Source organism: Vipera ursinii (assembly GCF_947247035.1).
Source record: "Vipera ursinii genome assembly, chromosome: Z".
Taxonomy (NCBI): domain Eukaryota; kingdom Metazoa; phylum Chordata; class Lepidosauria; order Squamata; family Viperidae; genus Vipera; species Vipera ursinii.
Window position 1 is genome coordinate 6,418,191 of NC_139517.1, and position 14,957 is coordinate 6,433,147.

Sequence of the window (14,957 nt, forward strand, 5' to 3'; positions counted from 1 at the left end):
CATGATGAAGAAAAATGAAAAAGCTGTGGCTCATTAATGTTAGGTAAAGGTTCCCCCACACATGCGTGCTAGTCGTTTCCGACTCTAGGGGCCAGTGCTCATCTGCGTTTCAAAGCCGAAGAGCCAGCGCTTGTCAGAGGACGTCTCTGTGGTCATGTGGCCGGCATGACTAGACGCCAAAGGCGCATGGAACACTGTTACCTTCCCACCGGAGTGGTCCCTATTTTTCTACTTGCATTTTTTATGTGCTTTCGAACTGCTAGGTTGGCAGAAGCTGGGACAAGTAACAGGCACTCACTCTGCTACGCGGCACTCGGGATTCGACCCGCCAAACTGCTGACCTTCTGATCGACAAGCTCAGCGTCCTAACCCACTGAGCCACCGCGTCCCTTTTTCATTAATGTTAGGGTGTGTGCAAAAAGAAGGGCCAAAAATAAGTTAGGAGATTGTAGAGAAAAGTAAAAACAGAGCCCAGGGAAGACAAGAGGTCTCTTCTTTGTGATTTTTATGGGTGGGAATATCAGTATCAATAGGAGAGGAACCCTGTCAGATGTTAATCCAATACTGATGTGCTTTATGTGGTTGACAAATGGAAAGTGATAAACTGACATAACACAATGCCAACATTTCCCTATATCCTTGCTTCTCTTATGGTGTCCTAGAACCCCCTAAATTATTGTGTCACAAGATTCCAAGGCAGGTTTTTTTTTTGAAACACATATGACAGGCATGTCAAATCCATGACGTCATGTGATGTTGCATGACATGTTGTGACTTTTTGCCCATTGCTGTCAAGGGGTGGGCGTGATTCCAGCATTATGCATCTGGCCCGCAGGCTTGACATGCCTGTCATATGAGGAAGCCTTACCAGATCCTTCATTATTTTCAAAAGACTTCACATGTGTTGAGTTTGAGCTTCTTGAAGTCAAGGAGGCTATCTCTATGCATTTGATTTCATGTTCTATACACAGTACACAAAGATACACATACAAGAGAATTCTGGGAGTTGAAGCCCACATATCTTAAAGTTGACAAGTTTGAGGAACACTGAATTAAGAAATAGACTTAGGGGTAGGAAAGTCTGAGTTACCTAAGTCTACCTAAGATAAAGTCTACAATACCTAAAATTAAGTCTACCTAAGAGAAAAGTCTGTAGTATGTTCTCCTCCTATCCAGAGAGAGTAAGAGATGTATATATTAGGACAGCACAGGTCAGAAACTGAAAATACAAAGAGATGAATTGAGAGAAGACGGAAGTGGTAGGAATGTCAGTGTAACCAACTGGAGGCCTGTTATACAGCAGAATGCAAATGTAATCAGGGGTCCTCAATGCTTTCTGATCTTGGTTGTTTTCTTGTAAACATTTCATTATCCAAACTAGTTACCATCAGCTAGCACTGATGCTGTTACTAGTTTGGGTCATGAAACTTCTGCAAGAAAACAACCAAGCCTAGAGAGCACTGAGGACCCCTCATTTCAACCCTGAGCTACAAATTTTCTCCTTTATTGGCAAATTTATTTATTTATTTATTTATTTATTTATTTATTTATTTATTTATTTATTTATTTATTTATTTAAATTCCATTTATATCCTGCCCTTCTCCGAAGACTCAGGGCGGCTTACAAGCTTAGCAGTAGCCTTCATTCTATGTATATGCCTGCTTGTTAGGGCTTTCACACACACCCCAAGCGGCATTATTACAAAGTCAGCTTATTGCCCCCAACAATCTGGGTCCTCATTTTACCTACCTCGGAAGGATGGAAGGCTGAGTCAACCTTGAGCCTGGTGGGATGCGAACCTGCACTAATTGCAGGCAGCTGGTGTTACTTAAGGAGGCATTAGCCCACTGCTCCACCAAGGCTCTTCTAGACAATCTTTAATCTTCTAGACAAGGAAAATAAGTAAGCGTGCAGGAGACATATCAAATGTCACTCTTTCCTCACAAGACACCTAGGGTCAAGGAACAAAACAGCCTTCTTTGTATCGCTCCCAATTTCTGGAAATATGAGCAGGTCCCACAAGATTGCAATTCTGGAAGCAAGTCAATTAGAACAATTAATTACTGGAACCACTTGCCTCCAGAAGTGGTGAATGCCCCAGAACTGGAGGTTTTTAGGAAGAGACTGGACAACCATTTGTCTGAAATGGTATAGAGTTTCCTGCCTAAGCAGGGGGTTGGACTAGAAGACCTCAAAGTTCCTTCCAACTCTGTTATTCTATATTCTATTCTATTCTATTCTATTCTATTCTATTCTATTCTATTCTATTCTATTCTATTCTATTCTATTCTATTCTATTCTATTCTATTCTATTCTATTCCATTCCATTCCATTCCATTCCATTCCATTCCATTCCATTCCATTCTATTCTATTCTATTCTATTCTATTCTATTCTATTCTATTCTATTCTATTCTATTTTCTGTTCTCTTCTCTTGTCAATTATGTATTGCTTCAGTGCATCTTCAGCTCCAGCTGTTTGAATGTGGGGGGATTATCTTGGGCCTTCGGCTGAGTTGAACTCTTACATTAATTTTAACTTAAGATTTATTGTTTGGCTTTCTTATGATAGAACATTATACAATATCCAAAGTCCTTTGGGATTAGAGTAGGTTGCAAATACTGTGAAATAACTAATTTACTCACTTTAACCCTATTATTCACAGCATGTGAATTTAGAAAGCTGGCAAGCGCAAAGCTGAATTCTAGCATGCCTTGATCAAATGCATTAAAAGTGTAGAATTCGTTTTCAAAATAAAGATTGGAAAGTTTTCCTGTTCAAGTTAAAAGAACTTTGCACAACACAGTGTGACTCATCTTGTTATTCCATCTTTGAGCACCAGAGATCTAGCTCCTAAAGAAATTGGTCCACCTTCAGCCCTTTCTTTCTGTTCATCAAATGGTTTTCATAGTCATACCACTGAATTCACATTGCAACCAAGAATATGAATTTGTTACCTATTTTTTTATAAGTTTCCATGTCCAAAAATGAGAAGATAATGAAAATATGTTACTATACTATACAATTTAATGAGCACCTTAAGGACCGAATTAAGTTGATGCAGTTAGCTAGAATTGTATGGATCATTTTTCTGTTAAAGAATTGTTCCTTTCCCCATTTCTCTGGATGGTGCCCGACCTTCGCTCCTTCCGACGCGATCTAAAGACTCACTTATTCAAACAAGCCAGCCTTGCCTGATGGGGGATGGGTTGGGATTTTATTGTTGTTTTTAATATATCTATTTATTGTTTTAGTTTGGGCATTGTGTTTAATTCTTTTTTAACTTTTGTACCTTTGTGTTTTTATATGTTTGCCCTGTTCACCACGCTGAGTCCCTCAGGAGAAGGGCGGTATACAAATAAAATTATTAATTATTAATTATTAATTAATTAATTTTAATTTATTTAAGCCAGTATAATTTATCTAAATTTACTTTCTTGCACAGCAAGAAGGCTGTATCACAGACGCACCATATGTCTTATTCACTTACCACACTAAGCTACAAAAATGTTTTCCAGGTTTTTCAAGTGAAAAAGAAACTTTATAAGTTTATAAATGGTGAGCCTATTTTGCCAGGAGTGGGGAACTATTATTGCTATAATACATCTATTAGTATTCAACTAAGGGGGACAATATATATGTTTGTGTTCTTGTCTTTTTTTTAAAGTGCACTTAACAAAAATGCCTTGTCTAGTTTTGTTTTGTCTGTAATTTTATTCTTCTTTTTGAAGTTTGTATTTCAATATTCTGAGTATTTTTTTAAAAAAAACCTGTTTAAAAAATAAAGTCATCAGCAGCTGAATGTGACTGAGTAAAACTTTTTATATAATTAATCTTTTCATCTGGTACATGCAGTACAATATTTATTTATTTATTAAAATTATTTGCCCACTATTTCACCATGATGGGTTTACAACCATAAAAAGGAGAAATGAAAAGAATGTGAAATGAAACAGAAATAAGATAACAGAATAAAATAAACAATGAAAAAGAATACGATGAGAAGTACAACTATATGATTACCAAAAAAGAGAGATGGACAGGTACAGAGCAGAGAACAAGGGTTTTGTGTGTGTGTTTGTGTGTGGAGTTTGCCAGCAATTCAACAGCCATCTCCGGAATGGAACACCATTTGAACCCGTCTTTATCTCTTTTATTAATTGAGCAGTATCTACAAGGATTACAAAGGATAACAAATATTCTTCAAAGTCCTTTTTTCTTTCTCTGAGTCTCTGTGTCTTTTCTCTTTGTTCATTAACTTTATCATCTGAAGGACTGAAGTATGGAATCTACACTCTGTCATCGGTCTGATGTTGTGCATGCCCTTATATTCATTCTCACATATCTCATAGAATTCTAAGTCACTCCTCTGATTAGAAGATGCTCATCTCCATCCACAAGCATCCTTCAAAGCTGTTTTCACCTGCTTGTTTCTCAGGGTGTAAATGAAGGGGTTGAGCAAAGGAGAAACCACATTGTTCAGAACACCTACAGTCTTGCTGAGGTCCAACCCACCACTTCGCGAGGGCTTGACGTACATGAAAATGCAGCTGCCGTAGGTGATGAAAACTACCACAATGTGAGAAGCACAAGTGGAGAAAGCCTTTTGCCTTCCAGTTCTGGAAGGAATGTGCATGACAGCAGCAATGATTTTAATGTATGAAATTATTGTGATGGCCAAAGTCCCCAGCACAGTAAAGGTGGCCATGAGAAAATCCATCAATTCCAGAAATTGGGTATTGGTGCAGGCAAGTTTGACCAGTGGCATATTGTCACAGAAGAAGTGATTGATAATATCTGGACCACAGAAGGGCAAACGAAATAATAGAATAAGGGGCATTATGACATAAAGAAAGCTGATAATCCAAGATCCTATCACTAACTGAGTACAGAAATTGCTGTTCATAATGACTGTGTAGCGAAGAGGGTTGCAGATGGCTACGTACCGGTCAAAGGACATTGTGGATAGAATAAAGAATTCAGCCGTGCCCAAAATAAAATAGAAAAAGGTCTGTGTAAAGCAGCCAGCAAGAGAAATTGTGTTATTGCCTGAGGCCAAGTTGATCAAAGCCTTAGGGATGGCAGAAGAAGTAAATCCTATTTCCAAGACAGAGAAGTTCCTGAGAAAAAAGTACATAGGGGTATGGAGGCGATGGTCAACCAGAGTGATGTAGATGATGAGAAGGTTTCCCACGATGGTCAAAAGGTAAGTGAGAAGGAGGACCCAAAAGAGGAGAATCTGCAGCCATCGGATACGAGTGAAGCCTACAAGAATGAACTCAGTTACCATAGCTGTCTTGTTCAATATTTCTGCCATTCCATTATGGGTTATTTCTGGGACAAAATCTCTAGAAAAATGAGAAAAGTTTGATGCGTCCAAACTTTCTTTCAGAACATTGGAATAAATAATAATAATTTGATCCCCTTTGGAGTTGTAGTGATTGATAAGAAGAGTTTGAAAAAAAATAGAATAGTTGAGAGATTATTAAATTTAATGTAAAATTAAATTTACATTATAGAAAATGCTGGTCAGAAAGTTTACAGCTACCAAAGAAGGAAAGTGCTATTGGAGAAACAAAGTGAATAGTAATGCAGATCAGAATGATCCAAACCGTTTCCTCTTTTTCTATTAGCCCTCCCATTTTTGTAAATCACAAAAGTTATGTCCATGTCCTTGAACAGCAATTCCCATCTTAATTAAAGAAATAAACTAGTTAATTTGTTTACAAGCACCACTGGTTGTTTAGGGAATTCATTCTCTCTATGAAAAATGTTCACCTGATTCTTCTAAAACATGAGGCAATTTTCTCAAACAATTAAGAGTCAGCCCTCCAAGATAGACCAAACTCGTTAACCAAAGACATCAAGCTGATTGACCAACCCAAAGCTAAGAATGGTGATCCTTCATAGCTGAGTTCCTTATTGCTTCACATCTATAGACAAAATCTTGCCAGAATGTGACTGTATGTACCTACAACATACTCTCTGAGGTACCAGTGTTGGGCTGTCTTCAACCTCTTTCTTATGTAATACCTGGACTGAGTTGTCTCTTGCTGTTCTGGAATGTAACTCCTCCCTCTCGGAAATCTATCTCCTTACTACATTCCATCACATTAACAATCTTTTGATTATAAGATTGTAGTAATAGAATCTTGCAAGTCTGAATGTATCTTGTTTTCCCCTTTTCTTATCTTCATAACAACTAGGGAGGGTCATGTCTGAAATGTTTTCTCAGATTACAGTTCTACTCCAGAATTATGTTTTTTTTTTCTCAGGGGATATTGGACAATTGAAGCCTGGCACTCCACAAGCAATTTCCTCAACAGACACATCAACCTACAACAGTGGTGGGATTCAAATATCTGAACATCCGGTTCTCTGTTTGCATGCAGGCTTCAGCCTCCAAGGCCTAAAATGGACTTTCAGAAGTGACATCCATGCACTTCCTGTTGGCTATTCTAGGCCTCTGAGGCCTCTTCCAGGCATCCAAGGCCTAGAACAGACTTCCGGAAGAGACATCAACGTACTTCCAGAGGGCCAATCCAGCCCTGCGAAGCCTCCTCCAGGCCTCTGAAGCCTAGAACAGACTTCTAGAAGCAGCATGGGTTCAGCCAGTTCTCCAAACTCAACAAAAATTAGCTACCAGTTCTATCGAACCGGTGTGAACTGGCTAAATCCCACCACTGACCTAGAACCAATCTACAAACCGCTCAGAATCCAAATCAACCATACAGCCAACCAGAGATAGCACCAATGCTCAACCAACCCGTGCAAGTCACCCCTCCATCAGGAGGTTTCCTCCCAATGAGCTTGACTTGATGTAGCCTCCCCATCACAAGCCTCTCACTGATGACTCACACCTGACCCATCACAAGACCCTCACTTGACACATCCACACCTGAAGCCTTTATAAACAGAAGAACTCTGACACTGACATCCCCTAAACTCTGTTGGAGATGTTACTTAGCCTGGTAACGAAATGTTCAGAAACAAACCCACAAGCTCAGAGAATGAACTTTAGCCTCATCCTACTCCTGAGCTACAGATATTCACCACTATTGAATATTGGACAGTAGAAGGGAACTATATTTTTGAAAGGGGGCATGATGTCTCAGCAGTTAAAGATGCTGAGATTGTTTGCTGGAAAAATGACAGCCTACGTTTGAGACCTAAATGCTGTGCAACAGGTTGATCTCCCATAACTTGCCGCAGCTCCTGCCCACCTTGTAGTTCTAAAGCATACAAATGTGAGTAGATAATTAGGTACCACTTTGAAGGGAGCAGAGTTCTGTGTGCCTTGGCAGATTTGTTTGTGTTTGTTGTTGTTTTTTTGACAACACTGGCTCTCTCAGCTAAGAAACAGTGTTTCCTAGAGGATATGTTTAATAATGTTACAAATCAGAGGCAAATCAACAAAATATACATACAAACAGATCTGAGCATGCTCCATGAGCAGAGTGCAGACACCAACAGTATAAACAGAATCTCCCCACCCCAGCATCTCCATCCTGACGACGTTGGCAGTTGGCCAACGAAAGCTTGATTTTTCAGCAATAAAAACTGTTTTAGTTTTTAATTCTATCCCAGTGTTCATTTGTTTGTTAATATCTATATATCTATATCTATCTATATCTATCTATATCTATATCATCTATATCTATATCTATATCTATATCTATATCTATATCTATATCTATATCTATATCTATATCTATATCTATATCTATATCTATATCTATATCTATCTATATCTATATCTATATCTATATCTATATCTATATCTATATCTATATCTATATCTATATCTATATCTATATCTATATCTATATCTATATCTATATCTATATCTATATCTATATCTATATCTATAACTAGATAGATAGATAGATAGATAGATAGATAGATAGATAGATAGATAGATAGATAGATAGATAAAAAGGTAAAGGTAAAGGTTCCCCCGCACATGCGTGCTAGTCGTTTCCGACTCTAGGGGCCGGTGCTCATATCCGTTTCATAGCCGAAGAGCCAGCGCTTGTCCGAGGACGTCTCCGTGGTCATGTGGCCGGCATGACTAGACGCCAAAGGCGCACGGAACGCTGTGCCGCGTAACAGAGTGAGCGCCTGTTACTCGTCCCAGCTTCTGCCCACCTAGCAGTTCGAAAGATAGATAGATAGATAGATGTATATATATATATATATATATCGTCGTGTGCGTGCCCACAGGGAGGGCCTCCTTAGGGTTCCGCCGGTTAGAGCAGACATGTCAAACACAAGGCCCGGGGGCCGGATCCGGCCCGCGAAGTGGTTTCATGTGGCCCGTGAAGCCATCCTGGAAACAGTGAGGGAACGGCCCCCACTGCCTTGGCCCTGGCCCAGAGACCCTCCTTCTGCCAGAGACCCTCAGATCTGTTCCACTCCTGCCTAGGCCCCCATAGGCACCCTTGATGCGAATGATGTAGAGCTGGCCACGCCCACCCAGCAGGCCATGCCCACCCTGGCCACACCCACCCGGCCCCCTGAGGGCAACCGCATTGCTGATGCGGCCCTCAATGAAATTGAGTTTGACACCCCTGGGTGAGAGACTGCCAGCGGGTGATTCCCAGGGGGAGGGCATTCTCTCTGAGTGCGCCCGCCCTTTGGAATGAACTGCTGATGGAGCTTCGGACTGCCCCTGACCCTCGCTCTTTTCACTGGAACTTAAAAACTTGGTTGTTCGAATTGTCTGGCCTGGACTGAGGGATTTTAAATTTTAAAGTATTTAATTAAATTATATTAAATTAATTTTAAAATTTTAATTTTATTGTTATTAGGAATTGTGGGCCTGTACTAATTTAATTCCATTTTATTCTTTTTTGTACTGTTTTAATTGCCCTGTGAACCGCCCTGAGTCCTTCGGGAATAGGGCGGTATATAAATTCAACTAATAAATAAATAATAAATAAACATACATATATATATATATATATATATATATATATATATATATATATATATATATATATATGTTTTCGTAGATATATATACACACATATATATATATATGTAGATCTAGAGTCTCGGGGGTTTTCCCGCGTTCCTTTCATCTTCAGAAAGTTGTGGCAACGTTTCGACGAAATCCCATCCGTCATCATCAGGCCGGAGTGTTCCTCCTGCTGCTTCCAGGAGCAATGCGTGGTCTGGCTGTTCCTTTCCTTCCAACTGCCGGTGGGGCTGTGTTCTGACTGGGAGGAGGCGTGGCTGCTTTCTGATTGGGTGGGGGTGTCCTCCGACTGGGTGGAGGCGTGGTTGTCTTCTGATTGAGTGGAGGCGTGGCTGTCTTCTGATTGGGTGGATGCGTGGTTGTCTTCTGATTGGTTGGAGGCGTGTTTTTCAAAATAGAAAAACACCCAGACAGTATGAACAAGCGAGACGACACCTCCTGCCTACATGCCATTTGGAAACCAGCATTGATAGAGAAACGAATTTCAGCAAACAAGGATTTAAAAAACCAACAAACAACCCCAAATGCCACCAGCCCCAGCAAGACTCATCCACACCCAGAACAAAAACTCTCCCACACAGAAGACAGAACAAGTCAAGCAAAAGTGCCATCACCCAAGCAGAAGAACGCACACACGAACCTGACTGACCCATACCAGAGATACCTAGCAGGTCCTCGAACTCGGAGCCAAACCAAAGCTCTGGAGGCCACTACACAGCCCACTCCTCAGGACACCAAATCACAACACTCAGGATATTACAACACAACAAAAAACCCCACCCATTCAGAACACACCCCACCCAAACAGAAGACAGCCACGCCTCCAACCAATCAGAAGACAACCACGCATCCACCCAATCAGAAGACAGCCACGCCTCCACTCAATCAAAAGACAACCACGCCTCCACCCAGTCGGAGGACACCCCCACCCAATCAGAAAGCAGCCACGCCTCCTCCCAGTCAGAACACAGCCCCACCGGCAGTTGGAAGGAAAGGAACAGCCAGACCACGCATTGCTCCTGGAAGCAGCAGGAGGAACACTCCGGCCTGATGATGACGGATGGGATTTCGTCGAAACGTCGCCACAACTTTCTGAAGATGAAAGGAACGCGGGAAGAATCTACGAAAACATATATATATATATATATATATATATATATATATATATATATATATATATATATATATATATATATATATGTATATATATATATATACATAAATATATATATTTTTCTTCATCGTTTATATTTGGCATGCAGTATTTTCACAACTTACAATATACATAAAACAGATTCAGAAATTATTCGTAGTCTCTAGGCTATGGTATTGCAATTTTCTGTGAGTAATAGTCATTTTTCTAGACTGTGAAATTGTGCTGATTTTGCTTACAAATCAGAGGCAAAACAAACGTATCTGTTAAAATGTCACCCCTTAATTCAATGTTTGGGAAGCATTTTGCTGCCTTCTTCTTCCATATATTTTCAGGGCAATGAACATGGAATCCACCTCTTATAAACAATGAAGCTAATTACCATTTTAAAGCATAAGGTGCAGCATGTATTCAAGACAAATCACTTCAACTTCCTGCAAAACTCAATCCATTGTCTCAGTTCAGTCCTCAAAGCATCCTGCACTTGTCTGTTCCTCAAACAATATATGAACGGAATCAAAAGTGGAGCCATGACAGTATTCAGAAGAGCCATCATTTTGGTGAAATTGAATTTGCTTCTGCTTTTGGGTCTTATGTACATGAAAACACAACTGCTGTAGGTGATGGAGACCACAGTCATGTGAGATGCACAGGTGGAGAAAGTCTTCTTCCTCCCTGTAGTTGATGGGATGCGCAGAATTGTGGAAATGATTTTGACATAAGACACAATGTTGACACTTAAGGTCCCAAGCAGAGAGAATGTGGCAATCACAAAATTAATCAGTTCTAGGAGGCTGGTATCAACACATGAGAGTTTGATTAGTGGTCCATTGTCACAAAAGAAATGATTGATGATATTGGGACCACAAAATGGCATTTGAAAGAAAAGAATGGATGGAACTAGAATTAGTGACAAACCCCCAATCCAGCAACAAAGTACCAGTAATGAGCAGACTTGTTCATTCATGATGGTTGTGTAGTGAAGAGGGTTACAGATGGCTATGTAGCGATCAACAGACATTGTAGCCAGTAGAAGGAATTCAGTGGTGCCAAGAACAAAATGGAGGAACATCTGTACGAAGCAACCAGCTAAAGAGATACCCTTGTTGCCAGTGGCTATGTTGGCCAGTGTTTTAGGAATGATGCTACTCACATATCCAATCTCTATCCATGCCACATGTCGGAGGAAAAAATACATTGGACTACAGAGTTGGGCATTCACCAATGTGATAATAATAATCAACATGTTTCCTATCAATGTCAAAAGATAAATCCCAAGGAGAATGGGAAAAAGTCCAAGAGCAATTTGTTGGTTGTCAGTCAGCCCTAACAATATGAATTCCCTCACTGTGGTGCTGTTTGCCATTTAGCTCATTCCTAAAAAGAGAGTGAAGTGAGAAGAGATTATTCCAACTTCAATTTTGTTTCTGTTGCCCATTACAAATGAACACAATTTCACCAGCTTTAATCCTCTGTAGACCATCAAATAGTTGGTCTCTGATATAAGTAATAAATGATGGTTTGAATCAGATCAAGATACTTGTAGTCATCAGTCTAAAAGATTGTAGGAAAACACACTGTGTTCTCAGCTGTCCAAAATGAGTCATACTTGGAGTCATGAAAAAAATCTATTTTTCTATGGTTAAAGTATCTGATTATTTTATATTTGCTCAGTGCTCTCTTCCCATCTCACCTGAGAAAAGTCATTTTTCTCTTTCTGTCAGAAGAAAATCCACATACAGCTTTCAGTCTTTCATACAGTAATTCACAGAAGTATCCTAATGTTGAATAGGAAGGCAATTTCAGACACATATATTGCAACCACCATTTCAGTGTGTGGTTATTTAAGAGTCGTGGTGGTGCAGTGGTTAGAATGCAGCAATGCAGGCTAAATCACTGCTCACGCCAGGAGTTTGATCCTGACTGGCTCAAGGTTGACTCAGCCTTCTAAGTTCAATCAAATGAGGACCCAGATTGTTGGGTGCAATATGCTGACTTGTAAACTGCTTTTAGAGGGCAGTAAAGCACTGTGAAGTGGTATATAATCTAAGTGCTATTGCTATAACGCAGATGTAGTATTTCTGAGAAAAAAAGTCTTACAGTAATTTTATATCTTCTATAGTGGTCAGTGAATATTGAACAGCCTTTTACCTACACTATGCTATGTAATTATTTCTACTAACCTTGTGTTTCAAATTGATAATGTTTCAAGTCCTGAAGAAAAGACGATTCTATCATTCTTCTCTATGGAGCTGCATTCAGAAAACATAACTGGACGAGTTAGCAGCTACTCTGAAATTAGGACCTATCCTGCCACAGAAAATGATGAATAGCAGAAAATGATGAATCTCGCTTGAAGAGGAATAATTTTTGAGAACTCCGTTGAACAAGGGTGACAGCTCCAGTCACAATTTTGGATAATTGTTGAATAAGGAAGAATGATGGGGAATAAAAGGAAAGAAAAAAGAATGTTGCATTGCCAAACTGGAAAGATGTCCAATATAGATTAATTATCAAGTCATTTCCCACTCCTACTGAACACAAGATCTGTCTTTAACCTGGTCCTTCAAATCTTCCAATAATACATTCATCATTGCTGGAACTGACTCTGTCCACCTCACTGCTGGTTGTCCTATTCTTTTGATTCCTTTCACTTTTCTGAGCATTGGATCCTTCTCTGGAAAGCTAGGTCTTCACATTATGTGTCTCTCCCTTTTAGACACAGTAGAAAAGTCATCAGCCCCTTGTTTCTTCCCAATGATCCTCCCTTCTTGGGTCTACAAGAGGATTCATCCTAACAGAGATAACACAGAAATGCAGAAGAATGGAGTAGGAAGGGACCTTGGAGGTCTTTAAGTTCAACCTGTCCCAAGCAGGAGACTCTATACCATGCCACACAAGTGGCTCTCCTGCCTCTTCTTAAAAGCCTCCAGCGATGAACCACCCACAACCTCTGAAGGCAAATAGGTTACTTGCTAATTGTGAAATGTCCCTATAATGCCTTTTTGGAAGTTCTCTCTATGACAACACCTTTGTGCTGGTTAACCTCCCCTTAGCATCTTCCCATGAGAATAAAGTGGGGAGATGAATGCAACATAAAGCTTATTCAAGGAAATTTCAGACTAATTAACTCTCTGACAAAATATTCATCATCCAGATTTGTCAGCCAGGCAAATACAACCTGCACACTTATCAACTAGGATCAAAAGAGACTTGATTCAGAAGTAAGTTCTAATGGATTCTACAGGGCGTATTCCCCTGTGATGAATTACAGGAGTAAAACAAAATTGGCTTGAGGTTTGTTTCTAAGCCAATCCTAAGCATTACACATTAGAAAGCCTTTACCTACTGCAAGAATCTGAAACTCTGCAATCACGGTCTCGATATTCAGAGCAGTATTAAACCTCAATATTCTTGACCCAAGCATTGGAACATTTCCAAAATACTCACCATTTCCAAATTATATTAAAATGTTCATACAAATTTCATGAACCCTATGCTATGTCATTATCTTCTTTCTGCCAGTAAAACCATCGTCTAGTTTAATAGACTGGGTTGAATATATCGATAAATAAAAAACAAGGAAAAAGCATCCACCAAAACTTTACTCCCTAATTCAAATTTGGGAAAAGATAACATTCACCATCCAGAGTGCCTTTCAGAAGATTCTTGGGTCACAGATATACACAGGACAATTTTTCTGCATACATGCATTCATTTTTTTTCATGGCAATGAGCATAGCAGTAACTTCTTATAAACCATAGAGCTTGTTATTGTTTTGAAGCATGAGGTGTAAGAGGTATTCAACATTGGCTTGCAAATCTCCCTCAGAGCCTCCTCAAGAAGTGAAGAAATGCAATGCAGGGGAATCTGTATCAGGTTTTCTATGGCTGCTTCCTCTATTGATGTCAAACCCAAAGACTGGGAAAATCATTGTGTGCACATTCCTCGTGTATGGCACTTTATTTTGGCCTCTCTCATGCAATGCACCAAGTTTGGTTGTGGTTTCGTTCTGCCTTAAAATCTCTGAACTCAACCGCTGTGATTTGTAAACCATGATCTAGGTTTTCTTACTTTTTGAAGCGTAGAGTGCAAAAATGGTGTTGTCTCATTTTGCTATAGTGATAGGGAATTATCCCCATGCTTTGGCTGGCCTTGATTCAATAGATATATCATTTCAACAGAATAATCCCAAAGGCGCTTTTTCAAATGGTAAGTGGAACATTAGAGGTTTTGAAGAAGAGGTTGGACCACTATTTGTCTGAAATGGGTTTCTTGTTTGAGCAGGGGAAGGGTTGGACTAGAAGACCTCCAACGTTCCTTCCAACTCTGTTATTCTGTTACACACAGAGACACACAGACAACCTTTTTATTTTCCAAAATATTCAGAATAGAGAATAGAGCTGAAAGGGACCTTGTACTGTGTTTCTCCAAAAGTAGGACCTACCTCCAAAATAAGCCCTAGTTTTGGGGCAAAGCGCATACCTAAATATCAAGCTAGGGCAGTGGTGGAGGGTGGAGCCACTCACACCAGCCCGAAGCATTATGTGGCCTCCTGTCATCAGCAGCGACACCACCGCTATGCGCCACATGGCGTCTGGCCACAAGCAGTAGCAAGCAGCCACTAAAGAAGTCAAGCAGCGGTGTGACAGGTGTCAGGCTGTTGAAGGTCTGTCTGCGGCAGTCCTAAAGTAAGACATGCCCGGAAAATAAGACTTGGTGCCTCTTTTGGAGGCAAAACAATATAAAAGACTGGGTCTTATTTGGGGGAAAACATGGTAGGTCTTCTAGTCCAACCCTTGCTCAAGCAGAAGACCCAACA

General features: G+C 40.0%; 3 protein-coding genes across 3 annotated transcripts in view; 1 reads left to right on the forward strand and 2 right to left on the reverse strand.

The window, feature by feature from the left end:
- Positions 1–37, forward strand: part of LOC310649046 (olfactory receptor 6J1-like) — a gene marked incomplete at both ends in the record, with an annotated part of 936 nt that extends 899 nt beyond the window's left edge. Inside the window, one exon of the mRNA XM_083377301.1 lies at positions 1–37. This exon is cut by the window's left edge and continues 899 nt beyond it. Within this exon, the coding sequence (XP_083233427.1) occupies positions 1–37 (37 nt within the window).
- Positions 38–4,385: 4,348 nt separating this feature from the next.
- Positions 4,386–11,500, reverse strand: LOC310649048 (olfactory receptor 6E1-like; the record flags this gene model as incomplete). The annotated part of the gene is made up of 2 exons (XM_083377304.1): positions 4,386–5,240; positions 11,435–11,500. The coding sequence occupies 2 exons, from the start codon at positions 11,498–11,500 to the stop codon at positions 4,386–4,388; spliced, it is 921 nt and encodes a 306-aa protein (XP_083233430.1).
- On the reverse strand, positions 10,556–11,422 carry LOC310649049 (olfactory receptor 6E1-like; the record flags this gene model as incomplete). Its single annotated transcript, XM_083377305.1, has 1 exon — positions 10,556–11,422. A coding segment is annotated over one exon (867 nt), but the record flags the coding sequence as incomplete, so codon positions are not given.
- Positions 11,501–14,957: the final 3,457 nt, after the last annotated feature.